The 22,040-nt window shown below is 35.2% G+C and overlaps 1 protein-coding gene across 1 annotated transcript in view; it reads right to left on the minus strand.

The window, feature by feature from the left end:
• LOC136041540 (PR domain zinc finger protein 2-like) overlaps positions 1 to 22,040 on the minus strand; it is a gene marked incomplete in the record, with an annotated part of 121,977 nt that overhangs the window by 65,131 nt on the left and 34,806 nt on the right. The window contains 1 exon segment of the mRNA XM_065726234.1: positions 8,579 to 8,755. Coding sequence (XP_065582306.1) covers positions 8,579 to 8,755 — 177 coding nt within the window.

The following is a 22,040-nucleotide window of genomic DNA, read 5'->3' on the forward strand; positions in this document are numbered from 1 at the left end:
GCTGCATGCAAACTGTGTACCAAACATTATTCTGCATAGTATGAAGTAATAATTGTTTTCTAAACATGTTTCCTTCTCTACATGTCTTCTTCAAGGCATATACCATTGGTCGTTTCATAAGCTGATTAATCTAAAAATTTATCAACACTAAACTTTCAAGCCTAGTTGTTATATATATATATATATATATATATATATATATATATATATATATATAAATAAACATATGTATATATGTATATATATATATATATATATATATATATATATATATATATATATATATATATATATATATATATATATATATATATATATATATATATACATATATACATATGTTTATTTATTTATATATATATATATATATATATATATATATATATATATATATATATATATATATATATATATATATATATATGTATATATATATGTATATATGTATGTATATATATATATATATATATATATATATATATATATGTATATATATATATATATAGAATATATATATATATATATATGTATATATATATATATATATATATATATATATATATATATATATATATATATATATATATATATATATATATATATATATATATATATATATATATATATATATATACATATATATATATATATATATACATATATATATATATATATATATATATATATATATATATATATATATATATATATATATATATATATATATATATATATATATATATATATATATATATATATATATATTTATATATATATATATATATATATAAAGCACACCTAGAAATATTACAATTTATTCTGGATCCAAGTCCTAGGTCAAATTTGCCATCTATTCTAAATCAACAGCATTTCCATGTGAAAACAATGTTGTATATCGACCCTTTTCATGTGCGAAATTTCTTAATTTTCCCAAGAAAGATGATCACACACGCGCGTTTTCCCCCCAGGTGTGATTTACAAAAATAAGGTATTTTTAACTTACGAACGGACGGGTTACCAGATCCTTATGAAATCTGATTTTTGTAAGGAACTCATGTTGCAGAGGTTTTATTTTAAATCCTGACCAGATCTGGTGACATTGGGGGGAGTTGGAGGAGGAATCCGGAAATCTCGGAAAACGCTTAGAGTGGAGAGATCAGGATGAAATTTGGTGGGCAGAATAAGCAAATGTCGTAGATACATGATTGACGTAGCTGGACTGGATCCACTCTCTTTGAGGGAGTTAGGGGGGGGGTTCAGTTCTTTGGCGAGTTCGGCGCTTCTCAACGTGCTAGGACGATGAAAATTGGTAGGCGTGTCAGGGACCTGTAAAAATTGACTTGATAAAGTGGTTTTCCCCGATTCGACCATCTGGGGGGCCCAAGGGAGAGGAAAGATTAGTAAAAATAAGGTATTTTTAACTAACGAGTGGATGATCGGATCTTAATGAATTTTGGTATTTAGAAGGATCTAGTGTCTCAGAGGTCTTATTTTAAATCCCGACCGGCATTAAGCCTCTGATTATCCTTTTAAATCAATCTATTGATTCTTAGAATTTTGCTAGAGCTTTTGCCATATGAGCTCTTGGCTCTTAGCTCTTATGACCACGTCACAAGTGCCATATAAGCTCTTAGCTCTTGTTTTCAAGTGTCATAAGAGATCATGCCACAGGAAGGGGCATCAAATATTTTGATCCTTTGAACAGCAATTTAGGCAAAAACAGGGCCAAGATGCGATCGAGCAAAAATACTTGGAACTATTTAAAGGGTTAGATGAAAATTTCCAAAATGTTCAGGAGAAGCGAAAAACTTTTGGAAAATATACTTTCGTCTCTTACGAGCTCCAATCGTGCCTTTCTGGACATTTCATGGCGGTCCTTATGTGACAATCTTCGTGGTTGTAGAAAAGCAGTAAACTTAACACTTTTTGGTTTCCGAACCCGTCGAAATGTGGTTGTATCGTGCTTTGAGTCGATTTTAAACATGAAAATATCCCGAGAACGAAAGGGGATACGAGCATTCTAATTACACCAATTGGGCGGGCGCGTATGAATTTAGTAGAATCAATATATTCACTAATGATCGACTGAAATGTGACTTTACGCCTTTAGTATTTCCACAGCCGCTCTGCAACTTTGCAGTTACATTATTTCTTACTGTAGCTTCATCTTTATCCTGTTTCCATTGGGCAGCCCCTCTTCAACCTTGATTGTACTAAAGAATCAGATGATGAACCCTCCACGAGTTGTTTAGAAAAAAAAACAGAAGGCTGCTTGGAAATTTTGTATCAACGACATGGGTGTGTATTGGAAAGAGAACCTGACTTCAAGGACTGGCGGAAAGCTGCCTTTCCGTGAGCGGAAAGCTGCAGAATAACAAAGCAGTTCATATATAACTCATTCCAAAAGGACTTTTTGGGCCAATAGGGGAAACATTACCTTAAAAGGTAAAAACACCAAAGTCCACAAAGAAAGCTAAAGAACATGTATAGTTTCGTCTTCTAACGTTATAACCCTTTATGAGTACTTTCTGGCGATTTCAAAAGCAAAAGGGTGGTCATCGTTGAATCAAGGATTGCTAAGCAAGATTAAATATCATTTCCCCTATTCTCTAGCCGGCAACTTGTTGTAGCTCCAACGTATCCAAACCACCAGGTGGGGTTCGTTCGGAAACTATGACCAAACCTATCAAAGCATATTTCGAAGAAATTTGAAGAAGAAAAATGTGAGAAAAATCTCGAACATCCTTTATTCTGAGAGGCATCTAGAGAACATCAGATTCCTGTTTTCAATTCAGAAACAAATAAGATATTTGCGATACCCAATTTCGTCCAGTATAACCTCGCTCTCCCCAGTGGGTTCGAGTATTAAGTTGAAACTTTCAAGGCATGTTCACTGTGATGCTGAACAATGCAAAAACAGCTAAGTGAATACTATTGCTTTTACTACTGCTACTAATACAACGGCTACTACTATTAATACTAGTGCTAGTGCTACTACAAAGACTACAGGCAAACAGGTAAAACTTTTAGGGAATGCTAAGGGGGAGGTTCGACCAAATCAAACGCAATATGAGGAAAGTTGTAAAGAGGGCGTAAACGTAAAGAACAAAGTGAACTGTACACATTATTCTTCTTTTCTTTTAATAAAACTACAATATATCAAAAGGGCCCATCAGTTTAGAGTAAAGTGGGTTCTACGTGTTTGTAATTGTTTTCTTTCCACCAAACCATTTCGTATTCAGAGAGTGGTCGTAAAAACTTCGGACTAGATTCATTCCACCGGAAATTGGAAGTTCTAGTGCTTTTTAAGAATAAAAAGTAATCGAAGGTAAACCAACCCCCCTTCATTAGCATAACTGCGTTTATAGATTTTTTTCTCGAAATCGGACACATAGTTGTTTTTTTCTTAGAAATGGCATATTAACATTTCTGGCAAAATGAACGATCTAAATTTGTGACAACCTGAAGGAAAACATCGTATTTTTCCCAGAGTGGTTGCATCAAACATATGGTGAGGGAAAGGCATTCCCTCATATATTATATATTATATATAATGTATATATATATGTATGATCGGCGGCGAAGACACCGGCATTCAAGTATATATATATATATATATATATATATATATATATATATATATATATATATATATATATATATATATATATATATATATATATATATATATATCAACACCCAACGGCGGACGACCTGCTTTACGCTTAGGCCTAGACGGTTGACCGAAAAGGACAATCTTCGGCGATCTGTCATCCTTCAATCACAGAACGCGCCCTAGCCATCTCAACCTTTTCTCTCATTATTGCTCTAGAAAGCGGGATTCAGCCACACCTTTCATACAGCCTAGAATTTGAAATTCGGTCAGTCAGCCCGGCACCCAGAACAATCCGTAGGCAATTTGTCTGGAAAACATCTAGCAAATCTTTATCCGTTTTTCGGAGCACCCAGGCTTCAGAACCATATTTGGTCACTGTTATCACTGTATCTTCCAATATTTTAATCTTGGTTTGCAGACTTATCCTCGTATTCTTCCGAACTGTTGTTAACTGTGAAAAAACACCTTGAGCCTTGGCTATTCTACTTTTAACATCCCCACTGCTCCCACCGCTTTCACTAAAAATACTACCAAGGTACCTAAAACTGTCCACACGATCAATCTTTTCGTTACCCAGCGTTACCTTTTTAATTTTTACTAGCCTGTGCAACTAAGTCATCTTAGCATTAAGTTTGAAACCTATTCTAGTACCCTGAACTCACAAAATCTGTAAAAGTTCATTCATTGTGCTCACACTTTCATCTAGGATGCTTAAATCATCATCATAAGGAAAGTTATGCCTCCTCATTTGATTCCGTGTTTTCCCATTGTCATTCCTGTTCTCCTTAAGACAAAGTCCATCGAAAGGATCCATATGAAGTGGGATAGAGCACAACCCAGATTAACTCCTGCTTTAATATGAAAACAGCTGCTAATCTCATTTCCTATCTGAACCGTAGCACTGTTATTTACGTACATAGCATTAATCACTTTAATGTGTTTGTCAGATATACCATACAAGGATAAGACCTCCGCTAAAGCTGTTCTTTCAATATTATATAACGCTTGCTCATAATCTATAAACTGAAGACTAAAGATGTTGGATAACTAAGGCTCTTCTAAATTATTAACCTAAGAGTGAGAACTTTGTTGGAGACATCCTCTATCCTTTCTAAAACCACACTGTTCTTCAATTATAACTTTATCTACAGCATTCCTCAGTCTAAAAAGTATCATATTACAAAGTAATTTGCTACCTACAGATACCAGGTCAATCCCTCGATAATTACCATATTCACTCCTATCACTTTCTTATATAGCGGTTTAATTAGGGTTTTCCTAAAATCGCTGGGTCCATGCCCTTTTTCAACAAGAGCCAAGAGCTCATATGGCACTTGTGAAAAGATCGGAAGAGCCAAGAGCTTCTTCCCGCCAAGTTTCATTACGATCTCTCCACTTTAAGTATTTCCCCAGATTTCCGGTTTTCCCCTCCAACTCTCCAGAATGTCACCAGATCCGGTCGGGATTTAAAATAATAGCTCTGAGACACGAGGCCCTTCTAAATATCAAATTTCATTAATATCTGATAACCCGTTCGTAAGTTAAAAATACCTCATTTTTTATAAATTTCCTTTATATACCATCCTTCCACCCCCCCCTCACATAGTGAAATCGGGGAAGACTATTTCTAATTTGATCTAGTCGTGTCCGTTGATACGCCTACCAGCTTTCAGCGATCGATATATTGATCACGTATCTAGTTTCGGATCTTCTTCACGTAAGAATTGGGGTGGTCCGGGATTCAAACCTTAAACCTCTCGCACCCTAAGCGAGAATCATGTCCCTAAACCACAATCCATACTTAAGAAGATGAACCATTGGTTTTATTGGCAAATAAAATTCTTCTAAACTATCTTATTCGCTCTCTCGCCCTCAGATGGTCGAATCGAGGAAGAGACTATTTCGAATTTAATCTAATATGGTCCCTGATATGCCTGCCAACTTTCAACGTCCAAGCTAATCTGGAAGGGCCCTAACTATCAAATCCCCCCAACTCCCCAAAAACAGCGGATCCTGTCCGGATATGTCAATAACGTATCTAGGACATGTGCTTATTCTTCCCACCAAGTTTCATCCCGATCTCTACACTCTAAGCGTTTTCAAAGATTTCATGTTTCCCGAAAAATCCCCCCAATGCCACCGGATCCGGTCGGGATTTAAAATAAGGGCTCTAAGACACGAGGTCCTTCTAAATATCAAATTTCATTAAAATCCGATCACCCGTTCAAAAATTAAAAATACCTCATTTTTTTCGAATGTTTCCTAATTATTCCCCCCCCCCCCAAAGAGAGCCAATCCGGTCTGGTTATGTCAATCACGTATCTAGGATTTGTTCTTATGCTTACCATCAAGTATCATCACGATCTCTCCACTCTACACGTTTTCCAAGATTTCTAGTTTCCTCCTCCGACTCCCCCAATGTCACCGGATCCGATCAGGGTTTAAAGAAAGAGCTCTGAGACACGAGGTCCTTTTAAATATCAAATTTCATTAGGATCCAATCACCCGTTCGTAAGTTAAAAATATGAAATTTTTCTAATTTTTCCGAATTACCGAATTAGGTCCCCCCCAACTCCCCAAAAGAGAGCGAATCCGGTTCAGCTATGTCAATCACGTATCTAGGACTTGTGCTTATCCTTACTACCAACTTTTCCGATCTCTCCACTCTAAGCGTTTTCCAAGATTTCCGGTCCCCCACAAACTCTCCCGAATGATACTGGATCCAGTCGGGATTTTAGATAAGATGTCTAAGTTACGAGGTTTTCTGAATTTCAAATTTCATTAAGATCCAATCACTCGTTCGTAAGTTAAAAAATAACCTCATTTTTTCTAATTTTTCCGAATTAACCCTCCCTCCCGAACTCCCTCTAAGACAGCAGATCCATTCCAGTTATGTTAATCACGTATCTAGGACTTAAATGTAGTACTAAAAATTATTCATGGCAGAAAATAAAAGGGTCCGTAAAAACGAATGGGGTGTAGGAAAATCAGGTAAAAATCTGAGCAAACCACGAATAGGTTTTTTTCCAGGTCCCATCCTGTGGGACAATCGAATGAAGAACAAACGTCGATGTCAAATGAAATGGAAACTGGGAATAAGGTTTGGAAAAAAATAAGTATCATCCCGATCTCTCCACTCTAAGCGTTTTCCAAGATTTCCAGTCCCCCCTAACTCCCCCGAATGACACTGGATCCAGTCGGGATTTAAGATAAGAGGTCTTAGTTACGCGGTTTTTCTGAATTTCAAATTTCATTAAGATCCGATCACTCGTTCGTAAGTTAAAAATACCACATTTTTTCTAATTTTTCCGAAATAACCCTCCCTTCCAAACTCCCTCAAAGACAGCAGATCCATTCCGGTTATGTTAATCACGTATCTAGGACTGTGTTTATTTTTTCCACCAAGTTTTATCCCAATCTCCCCACTCTAAGCGTTTTAAAGATTTCGGGTTTCCCCCTCCAACTCCCCCTAATGTCACCAAATCCGGTCGGGATTTAAGATGAAAGCTCTAAGACACGATATCCTTCTAAACATTAAAATTCATTAAGATCCGATGACCCGTTCGTAAGTTGAAAATACCTCTTTTTTCTAATTTTTCCGAATTAACCGTCCCCCCACTCCCCCCCCCAGATAGTCGAAACTGGAAACGACTATTTCTAGTTTAATCTGGTCTGGTCCCTGTTACGCCTGCCAAATTTCATCGTCCTAGCTTATCTGGAAGTGCCCAAACTTGCAAAACCGGGACAGACAAACCGACAGAAATTGCGATCGCTATATGTCACTTGGTAAACATCAAATGGCATAAAAATCATATTTATGGTCTTCAGTAACTTATTTCTGACCTCAGAGCCACCATATTTAAGAAGCTCATTTACCACAGTGTGGGCACCTAGGGCCTTATTATTTTTTATTCTTTAAGTACTGTTGCTAATTCTTTCTTGCAAAATAAATCTTCATTCGTATACAGGGTATCACAGCCTTTTTTTCCAGGAGAGAGTAAATGACGTTCTGGTCTCTTCAAGGCAAAGGGGGTGTTAGGCTTGCTAGTGTTTGCAGAAGTGTCTGTTCCATTCAAGTTTAACCTGAACATTTATCGTAATTTTAGTTAATCTGGGGTTTCGCTTAACTACTGATAGCGATTGTAGTTCGTTTTAAACTTGAGTTATCATTTAAATTTATTATACCTCGTCTTAGGTTTAATGCAGTGCTTTATTTTTCTCTGACTAAATTCCTTTCATATATATTTTTTCAAATGAATTCAACAATACGTGCATGCCAATAAATAAAGGGTAAAACAGATCATATCTGTACACCTCAAACAGAACGTTCGTAGCTTTTTACGATTAATTAATTTTGAATCCAGCGGTAAGTTAACCTCCTCGCGTTAACTGCTCAAACGCCCCTCTCAGTCCAACTCGCCCAACGAACACTTCGCTGGTACGGACATCTCCTTCGCATGCCTCCCGGCACTCCCGCACGAACGACTTTTGACTTTGATCCCGTGCTGCACGGCGGGAAATGCCCAAGAGGTCGTCCCCCAACCAGATGGAAGGACATGGCAGGTGCCTTCTTAGCCATGGCAAATATTCAGGTGGACGTCCACATTCTTGCAAGAGACTGGTCTAAATGGAGGCACCATGTAGCATCACTCTCGACACCGGAAGCATTTCGGCAGGAGCATTAAGTCAAAGTAAGTCAAGTAAGTTAGCAGTAAGTACAAGGTAATTCAGTTTAACATAAAGATAATGGGGATTTAGATTTATTTCGACCAAAAATATTATGTTAAAGCATAAAAAGGTATTTATCAACAAATAAGTAAATAACAAAGTTTTCATAGGAAAAGGCCTTAAGAATATGAAGCAAACTTACAGTAAACAAAAACAGCTACAAGTAACCAAATATACTGTTTATAGCTGGGTATATATGATCACCTGAAAGAGCTGTAATATCTTAATACCTACCCCTCATGCCGAGTAATTCCACATCATTTGGCATATTTCCCATACCCATTTGGGGAATCCTCATCAATGATCTCGTAGGTGGAATGTTAGGAAGGGAAGCCACTTTTCTCCGGTTGATATACGTTGCTAATTTTGGCGGTACCGGACTCTCCGCAACATGGAATGGGCCCTGTAATCCTAAGAATATCACTGATTAATAACTGAGTACTCAAAAACTTTACTAGCTAAAATCTATAGCAAACATCCGTCTAAACATGGAAAAAAATCTTATGTGACGCCCAGAATCCTCCAACATTCTTCAGTTTGGGATGGGGGTCAGTGGCGTGACCCTGTAAGCTTAGCCAGAGTCGACCCAGCTCTAAACGGGTACCTGGAGAAATCTGGGGAAGGTAAACAGGAAGGGTGTGCGAAGGCACAGGATGGCTGGCCCCCAACCCCCCTTTTCACTTCCTGGCTGAAGGGCCAAGAAACGGAGATCAGCACCGCCGGTACGGACTGTAAAGTCTAATGCCGTATCCTTTACCTTTACCTTTTACCTTACCAGAATCCTCCAAGCCTAGAAAACTGAAACCAAAGCCTATATTTTTTTTAAGCCAAAGTCTTTTTTAACACGATTTGCCAAAATTGAGTCTTCAAAAAAAAGCAGTCCATCATATTCTTTAAAAAGAAGCTACAAAAAAATCTTGAGTCCAAGCTTCAAAGGAGATAACGCATCAATTCTCAATGGGATTTTCTAGCTTGAGGAAACAATCTAAATAAGTCAAGATTTTGAGAAAAGTCGTTTAGATCCATTTTTCGAAAAAAACGATTGATGTGGCTGGCGGCATATCTATAAGCACACTTCAAAGCATAAATTTCACATAAGGAGCGATATTACCGTTTTTAGTCTGTATGACGCATGCAAAATTGCAGAAGATGAAAAATGACTGAACAGCTCATGAAAAAGGCATAAAACAAAAATCACACTTAATTGCAAAGAAAAACATTGCACAACGGAATCTGCTATTAGAATACAAAGCAAAATTGCAATTGAATGAAGGAACATGTTGGTTTAGCGTGCGGGAGGCTGTGAACGATAAAAAAGAAGAAGGAATTTCAATCACGCAAGAATTACTTAATTCAATTCAAATTACTGATTTTTCACCCTATAATGACGAAGTTTTATTTTACCGTCTGAAAAGATACACATGAAAGACAAAATTTCATCCGTGAATTTCTTAACCACCCTGGAACACAATGAAGTTATTTTGGAAGTCCTATGATTAAAGTCCTATAGCTTCCGTGAAAAACCTTATGGGGTAATGTCCATTAGCTTCCGTGAAAACCTTATGGATTAATGTCCTATAGCTTTCGCAAAAAACTTCATACGGTAATGCTACTAATATGAACTCTACCTAAGAATTTTAAACCGGAACTAACTAAAAACGTAAACACAGAAAAACGATAAGTCTTTCCCCGTTAGGTGACGACACGGGGCAATCAAAGTAATTGTTCACCCAATATTGAGGTAACTTTATTCATGAATTATGAATCATTGGCTAGATTAAAAGCCCCTTACAGGACTAAAATAGAACTTCAATAAAAACCAATTTTATTCCATATTGCAAACTTTTATCTTTAAACAACCATTGAAAGCATGTTAGCCTCTACGAGAGTTTATCATCCAATAAAAAATCATATTATAGGTAATTCTATGAACAAGAGTAAAAACACATTTATCTGACAATAAGGGGTACGAGCCCCACTACCTCCCCTGTTAGATAAATGGCTACCTACACGCCACGCTGGTCAGTTTTTAACAACACAAAACACTAAACATCGACTTTAAAATCGCCATTAGTCTTTTGATATTGCATCAATCATCGATGGCTGGACTCCTGCTCTCATAAGCATGGCCAGGATCCGTCGCTGTCCAACATGTCTTTAATGTAGAAGAACAAGGGTTCTGGACTGTATTACCATAGCAACGAGGTTTGAAATTTAGAAGAACAGAGGTCCACGAGATTAGTAGAAATTAATCGTGCCCATCTTATCAATTAATTTTTTGGCCAAGCCAGATTGAATTCGCATCCCCCAACTCACCTGCATAATCGGAAAAATCAAAAAGGGACCAAAATTATATGGGCTCTAGGTAAACATTAATCAGAGGTTTCAAGCGTATTAACAAGAATTTTGCTGCTTTAAATATCATACTAAAAATTATTCGTGGCAGAAAATAAAAGGGTCCGAAAAACCAATGGGGTGCAGAAAAATCGGAAAAAATCTGAGCAACCCACGAATAGTTTTTTCTAGATCCCATCCCATGGGAAAATCGAATGAAGAACGAACGTCGATGTCAAATGAAATGGAAACTTGGAATAAGGTTTGGACAAAAATAAGTGTTAATTCCAATTCAGGGTAAGAACAGCAAATAGGGCTACCAGGTAAAGGTTTGGGTAGAATATCTCCCTGACACCGAAGATTAGAAAGGCACAGCCTTGGTAAAGGGGTAACATCTTGCCAACCAGTTGTGCATTCAGAGAACTGGCAATCATTTTGGATTTTCAAAGTTGGGCCTCCCCAAGAGACTCCTCCCCTCAAAACAGACAAATAGAGTTGAAAGGACAGAGCCCAGATCCCTTACTAAGTCTTTCCAATTCAACCCGTAATTCAACAGCTCCTGACATTCCAAAATTCGTTATAATCCACACAATTCTGCTTTTTGATCATCTCTGGTTTTCCCCAAAGGGTCCAAGACCTCTTTGTTCACCCTCAGCTCTTTTGTCCCCCAATTGTTTGGTAATTCTCCAAAATTTTACTTTCTGATATCACAGACTACATCTGCAAATTTGCCTCTCTTATACGTTTCATTTTCTTTTCTAACGTTCTCCAAGTTTTGAGTCAAGCCACACGATTCGTCAACAAATTCTATTTGGAAACTAGTGTCTTTTTCTTAGGCTGAATATCTTTGTTGTGCTCTATTTCATTTTTTTTTTCTATCTCTTAACTTTCTTTTCTTTTGCCGTAGTAATACATAAATCGTCGCTAAATGAGAACTCAATGTCGCATTTGCATATTTTTTATCTCTTTTAGTTCTCTTTACTTTTAGAGAACAACTAAATAAATCTTCGTCAAATAGAAGCTGAATTGTAACATTTTCGTTCTTCATATTGGAGAAGAATTTCCTGAACAGTTTGCAGGAACGCGCACAGGATCAATTGGTTTTATCATTATCTGACACACATAGTACCGCATCTTGATGCCTATTTATAGGCACCTCGTATGCCTATAATATGTGCTTAAAAGTTTATTATTTTCAAGAAGTTTCCCAAAAAATTGATTTTACGCGTCTCAGTTTTTATATAAGGTGGCCTACCCAATTCCACGTCCTCCACCGTTATGTAAGTCACTTTTAGGGATAGGAGATTCCAGATATCTCCGAAGTCCCCTCCTATGAGATCATGACTGCAGCAGTAGGTACTGAGACTACCTTTATTGTTTTCTCTGGTTTTTCTTTGCAATTTCTATTCCAACCCTAGCTGAGAGACATGGGTATTTACTTCCAGAGTAATCTAGTGTCGTCACTTTACCCAAAGACTGAATCTCTGTTTTGTTAACGAACTTCGTACGTAAGTTTGATCACTACAAGGATCGATGGCCATTTCTTCCAACTATCCATTTAATTAACCTTATATCTTACGCAACTTTGCAAACCCATCATTTTTTTATTATTATTATGGGATTTAGCCTAGGTTGTCACTTTATGGAGTTTCTGGTCATCTTTATTGAATACGTTTCTTGCAAATTACCCAATGGTACTGCAGTTACAACAAAAGAAAGGTGATAAGAGTGTCGTAATTATCAAGGCATTAGTCTGGTCTCTGTAGGTGGCAAATTACTTAGTAATATTATATTTTTTAGACTGAGAGATGCTGTAGACAAAGTTCTAAGAGAAGATCAATACGGTTTTGGAAAAGGCAGAGGAGGTGTCAACCAAATTATAACTCTCAGGTTAATAATTGAGAAATGCTTAGTTGTAACAGATTTTTTTCCAGAGAAATTGCCCACGGATTGTTCAGGGTACCCGGCCACCTGACCGTATTTCGAACAGTAGGCTGTACTAAAAATGTGGTTCAATCGAAATTTCTAAGACAATAATGAAAGAAAGGTTGAGATGACTTGGGCACACTCTTCGGAAAAAGGATGACATATTGCCGAAGATTATCCTTTTCGGCCAACGATCTAGAGCTTAACGGAAAGCAGGTCGTCCTCGTCTGGGATGAGAAGATGTCATAAAGAAAGATTTAAAAGCAATGGGAGCTTCCTGGGAGGGCGTAAAGAGGGAGGCTTTGAATAGACTGGGATGGAGGAGAGTGGGTAGCTGTGTTGGCCTCGGGCGGCTTGGTGCTGCGGTGAGTTGTTAGTAGTAGTAGTAGTAGTAGTAATTCTCCTTGTTTGTGCTGAAATGTAAAATTTTGTTCTTTGTAATAATATCTATTTCTATTATATCCCTATGTCGGGATTGTTCTGTGTCAAAAAATTTCATTTCTTATCTCAATCCGTTTGCCCTCCTACTCAGTCATTTTTTCGATTATTTATGGGATTTTTTCTTTTAAGTCTGTATCTAACTCTGTGTGGATATCTTCTATATTTTTTTTTATATTTTAATCATGTATGTCTTTAAGCTTTTCCTGTAATTCCTATGCAACATCTGCCATCGTGTCCCTTTTTAACTCTAGCCATTTAACACACATATTTTTTAATTTGTAACCAAATTCTTAGTACGTATTTTTTGTCACCTTTTCTCTCACATTTGAATCTCCTTTGAAGACTTTCGGGAGACACTTGAAATTTTTGGAAATTACTTATTTCAATTTTTCTAATTTTTGTGAATAGTACATTGGCAATGCCACAAATACCATTTGTGACTTGTGGTTGAGGCCGGGTCGAATCAATGTCATCTAGTTTTCTCTCGGCCGTCCGGACATTTCTTATAAATCGTGGTTGGAAACTTGTGGCCGGAATTATATCTATTGTAGACAATTGAGTTTGCGGCTGAAAATGTCTCCCAGGAATCATTTCCATCCATGCCATCCTTTCCTCTCTATCTGCTTCTTCCTTTCGTTCCCAGGTTAATCTATCAGTCTCCCCTTTTTGTTCCCTAGCTTTCCTTCTTTTTCTTTCCTGTCTTCTTCTTTTTTTAGTCTATTTTCCTCCGTTTCCTCGACTAAGTGATTCAGAATTTGTGAAAAATCTACGTTGTTACTTTTCATTTACCCCTGCTTGATGCTGAGCTCTTACTATTTCCACTATACGGTGTATTTCAATTTATTTTCTCGTCCATTTCTCTTACTTCATTTTCTGAGTCTGTTCTCTCTATATTTCTTGGGCCCGAGTATGTTTATCTCTTACTGGAGCATCCCCTTCATTTTGCCCAGCATTTGAGGGGTGACTTTGTTTTGGTTCTCGAACATTCTCGTATATTAGCCTTCACCTGTTTTGTCTTCATGGATTTATAGCCTCCGTATCTTCATGTCACCTTTTCATACTACTGAGTATACACCTTCCAAATTGTATTATTTCTATACCCATCTCTCTCTATCTAGGATTCTTGTTTGTGAAAAAACTCTATTTAGTACTGGATTTTAATTAAACCGCGCTTTTTATGTGCCTTAATTGGGGATCTTACCGTCTTTGTAGAAAATACAAATGCAGAAGCTGGGTCCGAACTGGCAATTTATACCAGCTGAAAAAAAAAAAATTAGTCTCACTTAGTGGTGGATCCTTTAGATAGTCACAAACTTTTCAAATCCTGTGAAAAATTGTCAAAGCTCCAATTAATCGTGTGTGTCAGAAGTTAAGTAGTGTCGTGTATATATTTTAACTACATACTATTTAGATAAGGGGTAGGACTACCACATTTCCCTAATGTGCTGTCAAAATAAATTGTGGTTTCCCTACACTCGAAAATAGAAATTAGTTTTAAATTTGCGGGTTTCTTTAAAGGCTATATATGTAGACTATTTTTAATAGGCCACAAACACTTTTATAGGCTATATAGGCTATGGGCTGAAACCTCAAACCTTCCAAACTCTCAAGTTTCGATTATTACCAGTATTTAGATAGTGCCGTTGTTCTTGATGCCACTGTTGTAATTACTCTAACGCCACAAGTGTATGAGACAGAGCACAACATTTAACACTACGGGTGGTGTCACGTACCACGGTCTCTCGTGAACTATTCTACAACCAGTATTAATAGTTTAGGGGTACCAGGGTAAGACCTGATGCCTCTACTTTAAGTTGCCTAGCTCCAATGCAGATAGCCACGGCCTATAGTCAACTCTAACATGCCATAGATTCAACGCGTACTGCCCTGCTGATTCGTGCTGTGTGCTTGTAACCATCCATAAATTATGAATAAATGACAAGATTTATCTGCCCCATAAGAGGACTAAAATAGAACTTCAACACAAACCAATTTCTTTCCTCTTTAGAAATTTTTATCTATAAAGTACGATTGAAAACCGGCTAGTCTCTACGACGGTTTAACATGAAAAATAAAAATTATAACTAAGGTAAATCTATGTATAAGAGGAAAGGGACATTTATCTGATAAGGGGAACAGGCATAGTAAGTTTCTCCTATTTTTAATTTTTGATCAAATAAAATAAATACAAAAACGAAAAAATTTGAAAAATAAGTTGTAATTCTTGAAATGCGAAAGATTCAATTGAGAAAATTTGAACATCAAAAGTTAGGAGGTAGAAAATGAGAAAATTGAAGAGATTGGAAAGTGTTTTTGTGAAAAAAAAAAACGAAATAAGAAACGTGAAAATATGAACAATCATGTTATTCTTGAAATATAGAGAGCAAAAAATTATTTATGATTCGTTAAATGTGGAATCGTCGTGCTGCTTAATCGTGAAAATAACTGGAAGGAAGGAGAAGATTTGAAAAAAAGGTGTGATTCATGAAAGGTGAAAGGTTAGATTTAAAAGTCTGGCGTGTTGAGTTTCCCGTTACTAAGTTTCCTCTGCTGAGTTGCGGAAGACAAATTTTGTAATTTTGAATCGAGAGGAATCACGATTCATATTGCGAACACAATTATCATGTTTCCAGGTGTGTATTTTGAGTTTCGTCGAGTTTCCTGATGCTCGGTTTTACCACTATAGTGTCTCTGCATTAACTTGAGAGGGTTTTTAACATTAGATATCATTAATAGATTTGAGGTGATTAATACCTGGAGTTTTGTTTTTGACTAGATTCACAAGCGTGGAACGATAATTTCTAAGAGTACATACTGTTTTCATATTTGTACGGATACTTTCCTGTTGTCAAGTTTATTATTATGCTTTGAGAGGCTTAAATTTGGTTAAAATGACTCGAGTGGGATCTCATTCACCACAAGAGTTTAAATGTTTCGGTTTCAAATTTCTTAGTTAGCTAGAAATCGGGACGTGAATACCAAATTTTCGACTAAAAATTTTCTATCGTTACGATTTAAATACAGTGAATACAGAGTGAATACATGATATTGAGGAGAAGAAAGTGTGATATTTGGAGAGGAAAGCATTAGTAAAATCTTTATATTTAAATTATTACAGCGTATAATATACTTTCTCATTTTCAGTGGCACGACCAGAGCCCATTATGCCGTTACTACCGCCTTAAAAAATCTCAATCAAAGAGAAAAATTAGAGGAAAAATTAAAATACGAAAAGTAAAAATTTTTAAGATTCGTGAATTGTAAAAAGGCTTTGCCTTTTCAAATTGTGGAAACGAAACGTGATTGAAGAAACGTGGAATACTGAAAAAAAGGTCTGATCTATAAAAAAGAAAGGCATTTGTAATAAAATCAAAAATCTTTCATTACGTAATTGAATTACTAAAATTGCAAGCTTTGATTGATTTTTAAAAGTAATCTCCAACCCCTATAAAAAAGGGAAAGAAAAGCGCCATTTTTGAAAAATGAAGGGGCTTATTATAGAAACATGAAACACATAATTTGGTACACAAGTTACTGAATTTGCGAGTATTTGTAGACACATTGCCTTTCCATTTACACTTGAAATGAAAATCTATTAGTAACGGGTAAAACTTCTAAGACGGAACAAAACTTCTCAATACAAAAAATACTGCTGAAAGTTGGAAAATTTTGGCTTCACATACAAAAACAAGAAGTCACAGCCAAAAATAGTCAAAATTACAGTCAGAGGTAGACATATTCGCAGTCATGAGTGGTATAGCTAATGGGGTTTCTGCCTCACCTAGATCACCACATCAATTTACAACATTTCAATCCATTTTACATCATTTTAACAGATTTTGAAAAATTTCCACCCCTACATTCAAAATAAAACAGGTAATTAGAAATGAAATTCGGTCTCATTTTATACTTTTCACAATGTGACTACGGGTTCTAAACCCTACCTAGATCAGCCCATCAATTATACCCATTTTAATCGAGTTCAAACTATCTATTTTTTCTTTCAATAACCCTTAGAATCAAAACACTATGGTGCAAATAGAACAAATATAACATCAAAAAAATTGTGCCTTTCAAATCCATAATGCTAACGAGTTTCTTTCCATATTTATTTGTAACACATTTCATTCCTGTGATCACGTGTTCCATTTCAATGCCTAAATCTTCTTTCCTAATTGTTTAATATTTATTTTCCATTTCCATTTCGCTGAAAAGTCACACCAGTTATTAGTTGGTAACTTAACTAAACAAATTACCAAGTCGAAAATACTGTTTCGTTTAATCAGCTCTGGCTTTCTTCCCAAGAGAATCCTTCATTCGGAATTATGGAAAGAAATCAAAACACGCACGAAAAATCTAACCAAATAACACGTCGTTACTCAAATTATTTTTGACGCGTGTTAGGTTTTCTTCCCTGAATTCTTTCATTCAATGAAAGAATTCGGGGAAAAAAGCCAGAGTGAGATCATCAACACCAAATAAAATAAATAACACCCTGTGGGAGGTGTTTTGTAAGAAATTTTTAAATTTAATTTTTAGTGTATTATGTATATTGCATTAATTTATCTATTGAAAACGTAAAGAATTTATTGAAAAAATGGATAACAGACTGAAGGCTGTTATCCATGGGTTTTGGTTATTATAAATAAAACTAATTTATAAATTAATAACCAGCTTCTGTAATAGAGCTTAAACCAGTCAGACACGATTGCATTAGAAGCCTGTGCACATTCTGCTGTTAAAACAGAGCCTTTAGGTAATGACGCGTTATTTAGTGAGAAGAAAACTTAGATGTTTTTCAAGTATTTCAATCAGAACTACCCCAAGACTTAAAGAGGCAAGAGGCAACATAGCAAAAGCAGATAAACCGGAGGCACTAAAATAAATTTGGATAGTAAGAATGCATTAAAACACATCCTTAATATTTAAAACTTCTACGATAAACAAATAAATCTCTTTTCTAATTCTTCAAAGATTTAAAAGTAGTAAAAGTATTAGAAGTAGTAGTTGCAGTAATAGTAGTAAGAGAATTCCTGAAAGTTTCAACTTAATGCCCTCAGTTGTTTCTTAGACATCGCAAATAGTGTCTTTTGATTTAATTCAAAGTCCTGATAGTATCACATCAAAACCCTTACACATTTCAAATACCTAGGAAAACTCATTTTGACAAATTGCATGGGCAAAAAGTGTTTTGTCTCAGTTCACCCCCTCAATATCCCCTGAGAGTTTCGCCTCAAAGCCCCAAAACATTCCAGAAATATTGCAGTTACATCCTTTTCATAACCTGGATGCAAATGGGCTTTAATGATTTAGTTGAAAATCGTCCTCAACATGCCCTTGAAGTTTCTGTTTCATAATCTTAGCTGAGCTTGAGATATAACAGATATGCCCTTTTGACAACTTGCATGCATAGGTTATTTTGATTAGTCCAACATCCTCACAAAGATGCCCCAAAAGCTCTAATGTAACACCCATAACCGTTATCTTACTCTGTTCCCAAGATATGTTCCTAGGAAGTATCTGTTCCCAAGAAGTTCCTACTCTGGGCTATTTAACAGCTTAGATTTATTTAGACTCTTAAAGATAAATCTGATCATAGTAATAATAGTAGCAGAAAGTTTAGTAGTAGAGTAAATAAACTCTTTTGGTCTAGTGGAATAGCAGCAATAGTAGAAGTGGAAGCAATAGTAGTGGTAGCCTTGAGTCTCAAATTAATGCCCTCAGACATTACCGAGATATTACTGATACTCTTTTGTTACAGCATTCATGCATAACATGCCTTCTGATTTAGTTTACATCCTTGCCTACCTGAAAGTTTCAATCTAAAACCCAGTTCCATTCCTGAGACATTAATCGTATGGCATGTTGACAACTTAGATGCAAACAATTTTTTTATTTAGCTCCATAGCAGAAGCACTATTTTGAAAGACAATTTTTGAAAAGAAAAATGTTTATCATGAATTTTTGTTTTTCTGTATAGATAATTTTAGAATGTAATTATTATTTTACACCACTCCCTCTCTCTGTTTAGAAATAATAGGCGATCACATTAAGCGGATACTAAGATTATAAGAATATTTTTGGGGAAGATAGCCAGTTTGTAATAAGCAGTGAGAGTTGATTTTTTAAAAATGAATTGAAGGAAGACAAACAAATATACAGAATCTCGTTACTTTGGAAAAATGGCTGAATCTAAATAATTAGTTTCAAAGGTAGTCTGCAATTAAAAGGTCTTATCTCAACAACATTCACGTTTATTGTTTATTTGTAACGACAATTCAAGTGAAACGAGAAACAAGTCAATTTTTTCTTTTCTAACGGAACGGAATTTTTTTTCTGTAACAGCATTCACGTAGGGTTTTTTTTAATAAAAATCCACGCAAAGGATCAGTAATTTTTTTCTTTTTCAAGGCTACAGCAAGTGGCTATTTCTTTACAACATTTAAATAATGTTTTTGTAATGAATATTCACGTAAGCCAAAATATTAGTTGATTTTTTATCTCGCTCAAGGCAATGAAAAGTTTTTTTAACAACATTTTTGTAATTTTTTTTTGCAATGAGAATTCACGTGAAATGAACCATTAGTAATTTTTTCTTTTTATGCGAGACAATGCATAATATATAGACAATAATTGTCAATACAAATATAAGACAATACAAGACAATATTTTTTTTTTCAAGATAATGGAATATTTTTCTACGCAACTTTCACGTACAGCTTTGTAATTATAGATTACGTAAGACGAACTAATCAGTTTTTCATTCTGTCAGAATCCTGCGAATATAATTTTATTTTTAATGAGAGACACGCGAAAAGACTTTTCGAGAACCTAGAAACATCCGAATAGAATTTTTAAAGTCAGAAACATGTGTCCATGCATAAAAAGATTCTTCAAAAAACACAGAAACATGAGAAAAGAATTTTCAAAAATATCAAAAAAATTTTAACATTCGCGAATGAGTTTTTCAGTCAGAAACATATGAACAGAATTTTCAATAACTTAAATTAAGCAAACGAACACAAATAGATTTTTCATAAAGTCAGAAACATTCAAAAGGACGTCAAAAACACATAAATAGAACTTTGATAAGGTCAAAAAAAAGACTAAAACAATTTTCACACAAAACAGAGCTTTCAAAAAGGAATAAACACTTGAACAACAGGTGGACACAGGCAAACAGATTTTTCATGGAGTCAGAAATATACGAAAAGAATTTTCAAAAAAGTCACATCTGTTGGCTAAAAGAAAATTTAGAGTGACTTACGGGCCATGAGCATTTTAACACATACGCTCAAAATAAACGCGAATATTCAGAAGGCCAAAACAATTGAGAATACACCAATAGATTTTTCACGAAGTCCAAAACATACAAAAAGAAGTCAAAAACACCAAACAGAAATTTAGAGGTAAAAAACAGACGAAAACAGCTTTCGAAAGTCAGAAACACATGAACAGGGGATCCAAAAAAGAAAGAAACAAGCAAAAAGTACAATAGATTTTTCATAAGGTCAGAAACATGCGAACAGAATTTTTACAAAAATAAAGGACAAATGAGCAACATTTCCCAGAAGTCAGAAACACATGAAAAGAATTAACAAAAAGTCATAAATATGTCAATACACATGAATAGATTTTTCATAAGTCAGAAACATCCGGACAAAATGTTCAAAAAGTCAGAAACATGAGAACATAAGCAAAGTACTTCTAATAAATCAGAAACATGCGACCAGAATTTTCAGAAAGCCAAAAAAGTTCAACAAGGACCAATAGATTTTCGTGAAGTCAGAAAGTTGGAACTTTCAGAGCTACTACAGTTACAATTTAACTGAATATAAAGAGTGTAAGTGTTTCTGGTTGTCGAGGAGCATTGATAGAATTCTTAGGGAACGTTAACAAGTTTTATTTTGTAGGTCAACTTCAGTAGGTATAAAACTAAACTAAGCATTACTGTTTGTGTTCAAGTTTTCAAAAGGGTATATATTGTTAAAAGCTGTTCAAAAATTGTTTCCTATACAGAAACAGGAAGCCAAACTATGGATTCTTATGGAAAATTAAATAGAAACAAGTCTTTTCAAATGAAAGTAAAGGAGCAACATCAAAACTTTAAACTAAAAGAAATCATATAGTATATGAGGGGGTTACTCCTTCCTCAGAACCTCAAACTTATCACTAGAGAATTTTAGAACTTTTAGATAAGCTTAAGATTCTCAAACTCATAGCGAGCAGAAATAAACATGAGCAGGGCTGTAAACCATATCAGGACCAGGACATAATTTGAGCTTGACTGAAAACAAAATACATTTTAAATGTTTTCGCTTTTTGAACTTTATGTAATCCAAATTTATTCATACTTTAAGGAAAATTTCTTTATTTTGTAATGCACAGATTATGTTCTGGTCTTGAAAAGGCATAGGGGTTGTTAGCCCTATTCATGCCATTTTGAGTTTGACTCGATTATTTATTGTAATTTTTTTTTTTGGGGGGGGGGTATTTACTTTTTGTGGTAGTTTTACACTTGAGAGATTATTTGACATAATTTCTGTTAATTTTTGGTTTAATTGAGCTCTTTTTTTCTTTCAAAAACATATTTTGTGAAAAGTTTTTTTTTTTAATTAATCATCATAAAATACTATTGAATCCAATGAACAAGGGTATGTTAGACCAAGATTTCTGAATCTAAATGTCATCATTTTCAACATAAACTAAACGCGATTTTTTAAACCTTTCCTCATAAAGAAGAAATCACATCAAGCGATTATTGGTTACTTGTATATACTGGTCTGACTCGATATTCTTTGATTTTCAGGCACAGAGTTTATTCGTACTTAGACTGAAAAGTCTAGTCAAGGTAAACATAAGAAATTCGCAACCCCCCACTCTCTCCTCTACTCCAAGTGCTGTCCTATTTTTGTGATTTTCCCCATAATTTTGTTCTAAATTTTCATGTAATTAATCTTTCGTTGAATCATGGATATATTGCTTATTTGATGTC

This window comes from Artemia franciscana, unplaced genomic scaffold (assembly GCF_032884065.1).
Source record: "Artemia franciscana unplaced genomic scaffold, ASM3288406v1 PGA_scaffold_237, whole genome shotgun sequence".
NCBI classification, from domain to species: Eukaryota; Metazoa; Arthropoda; class Branchiopoda; order Anostraca; family Artemiidae; genus Artemia; species Artemia franciscana.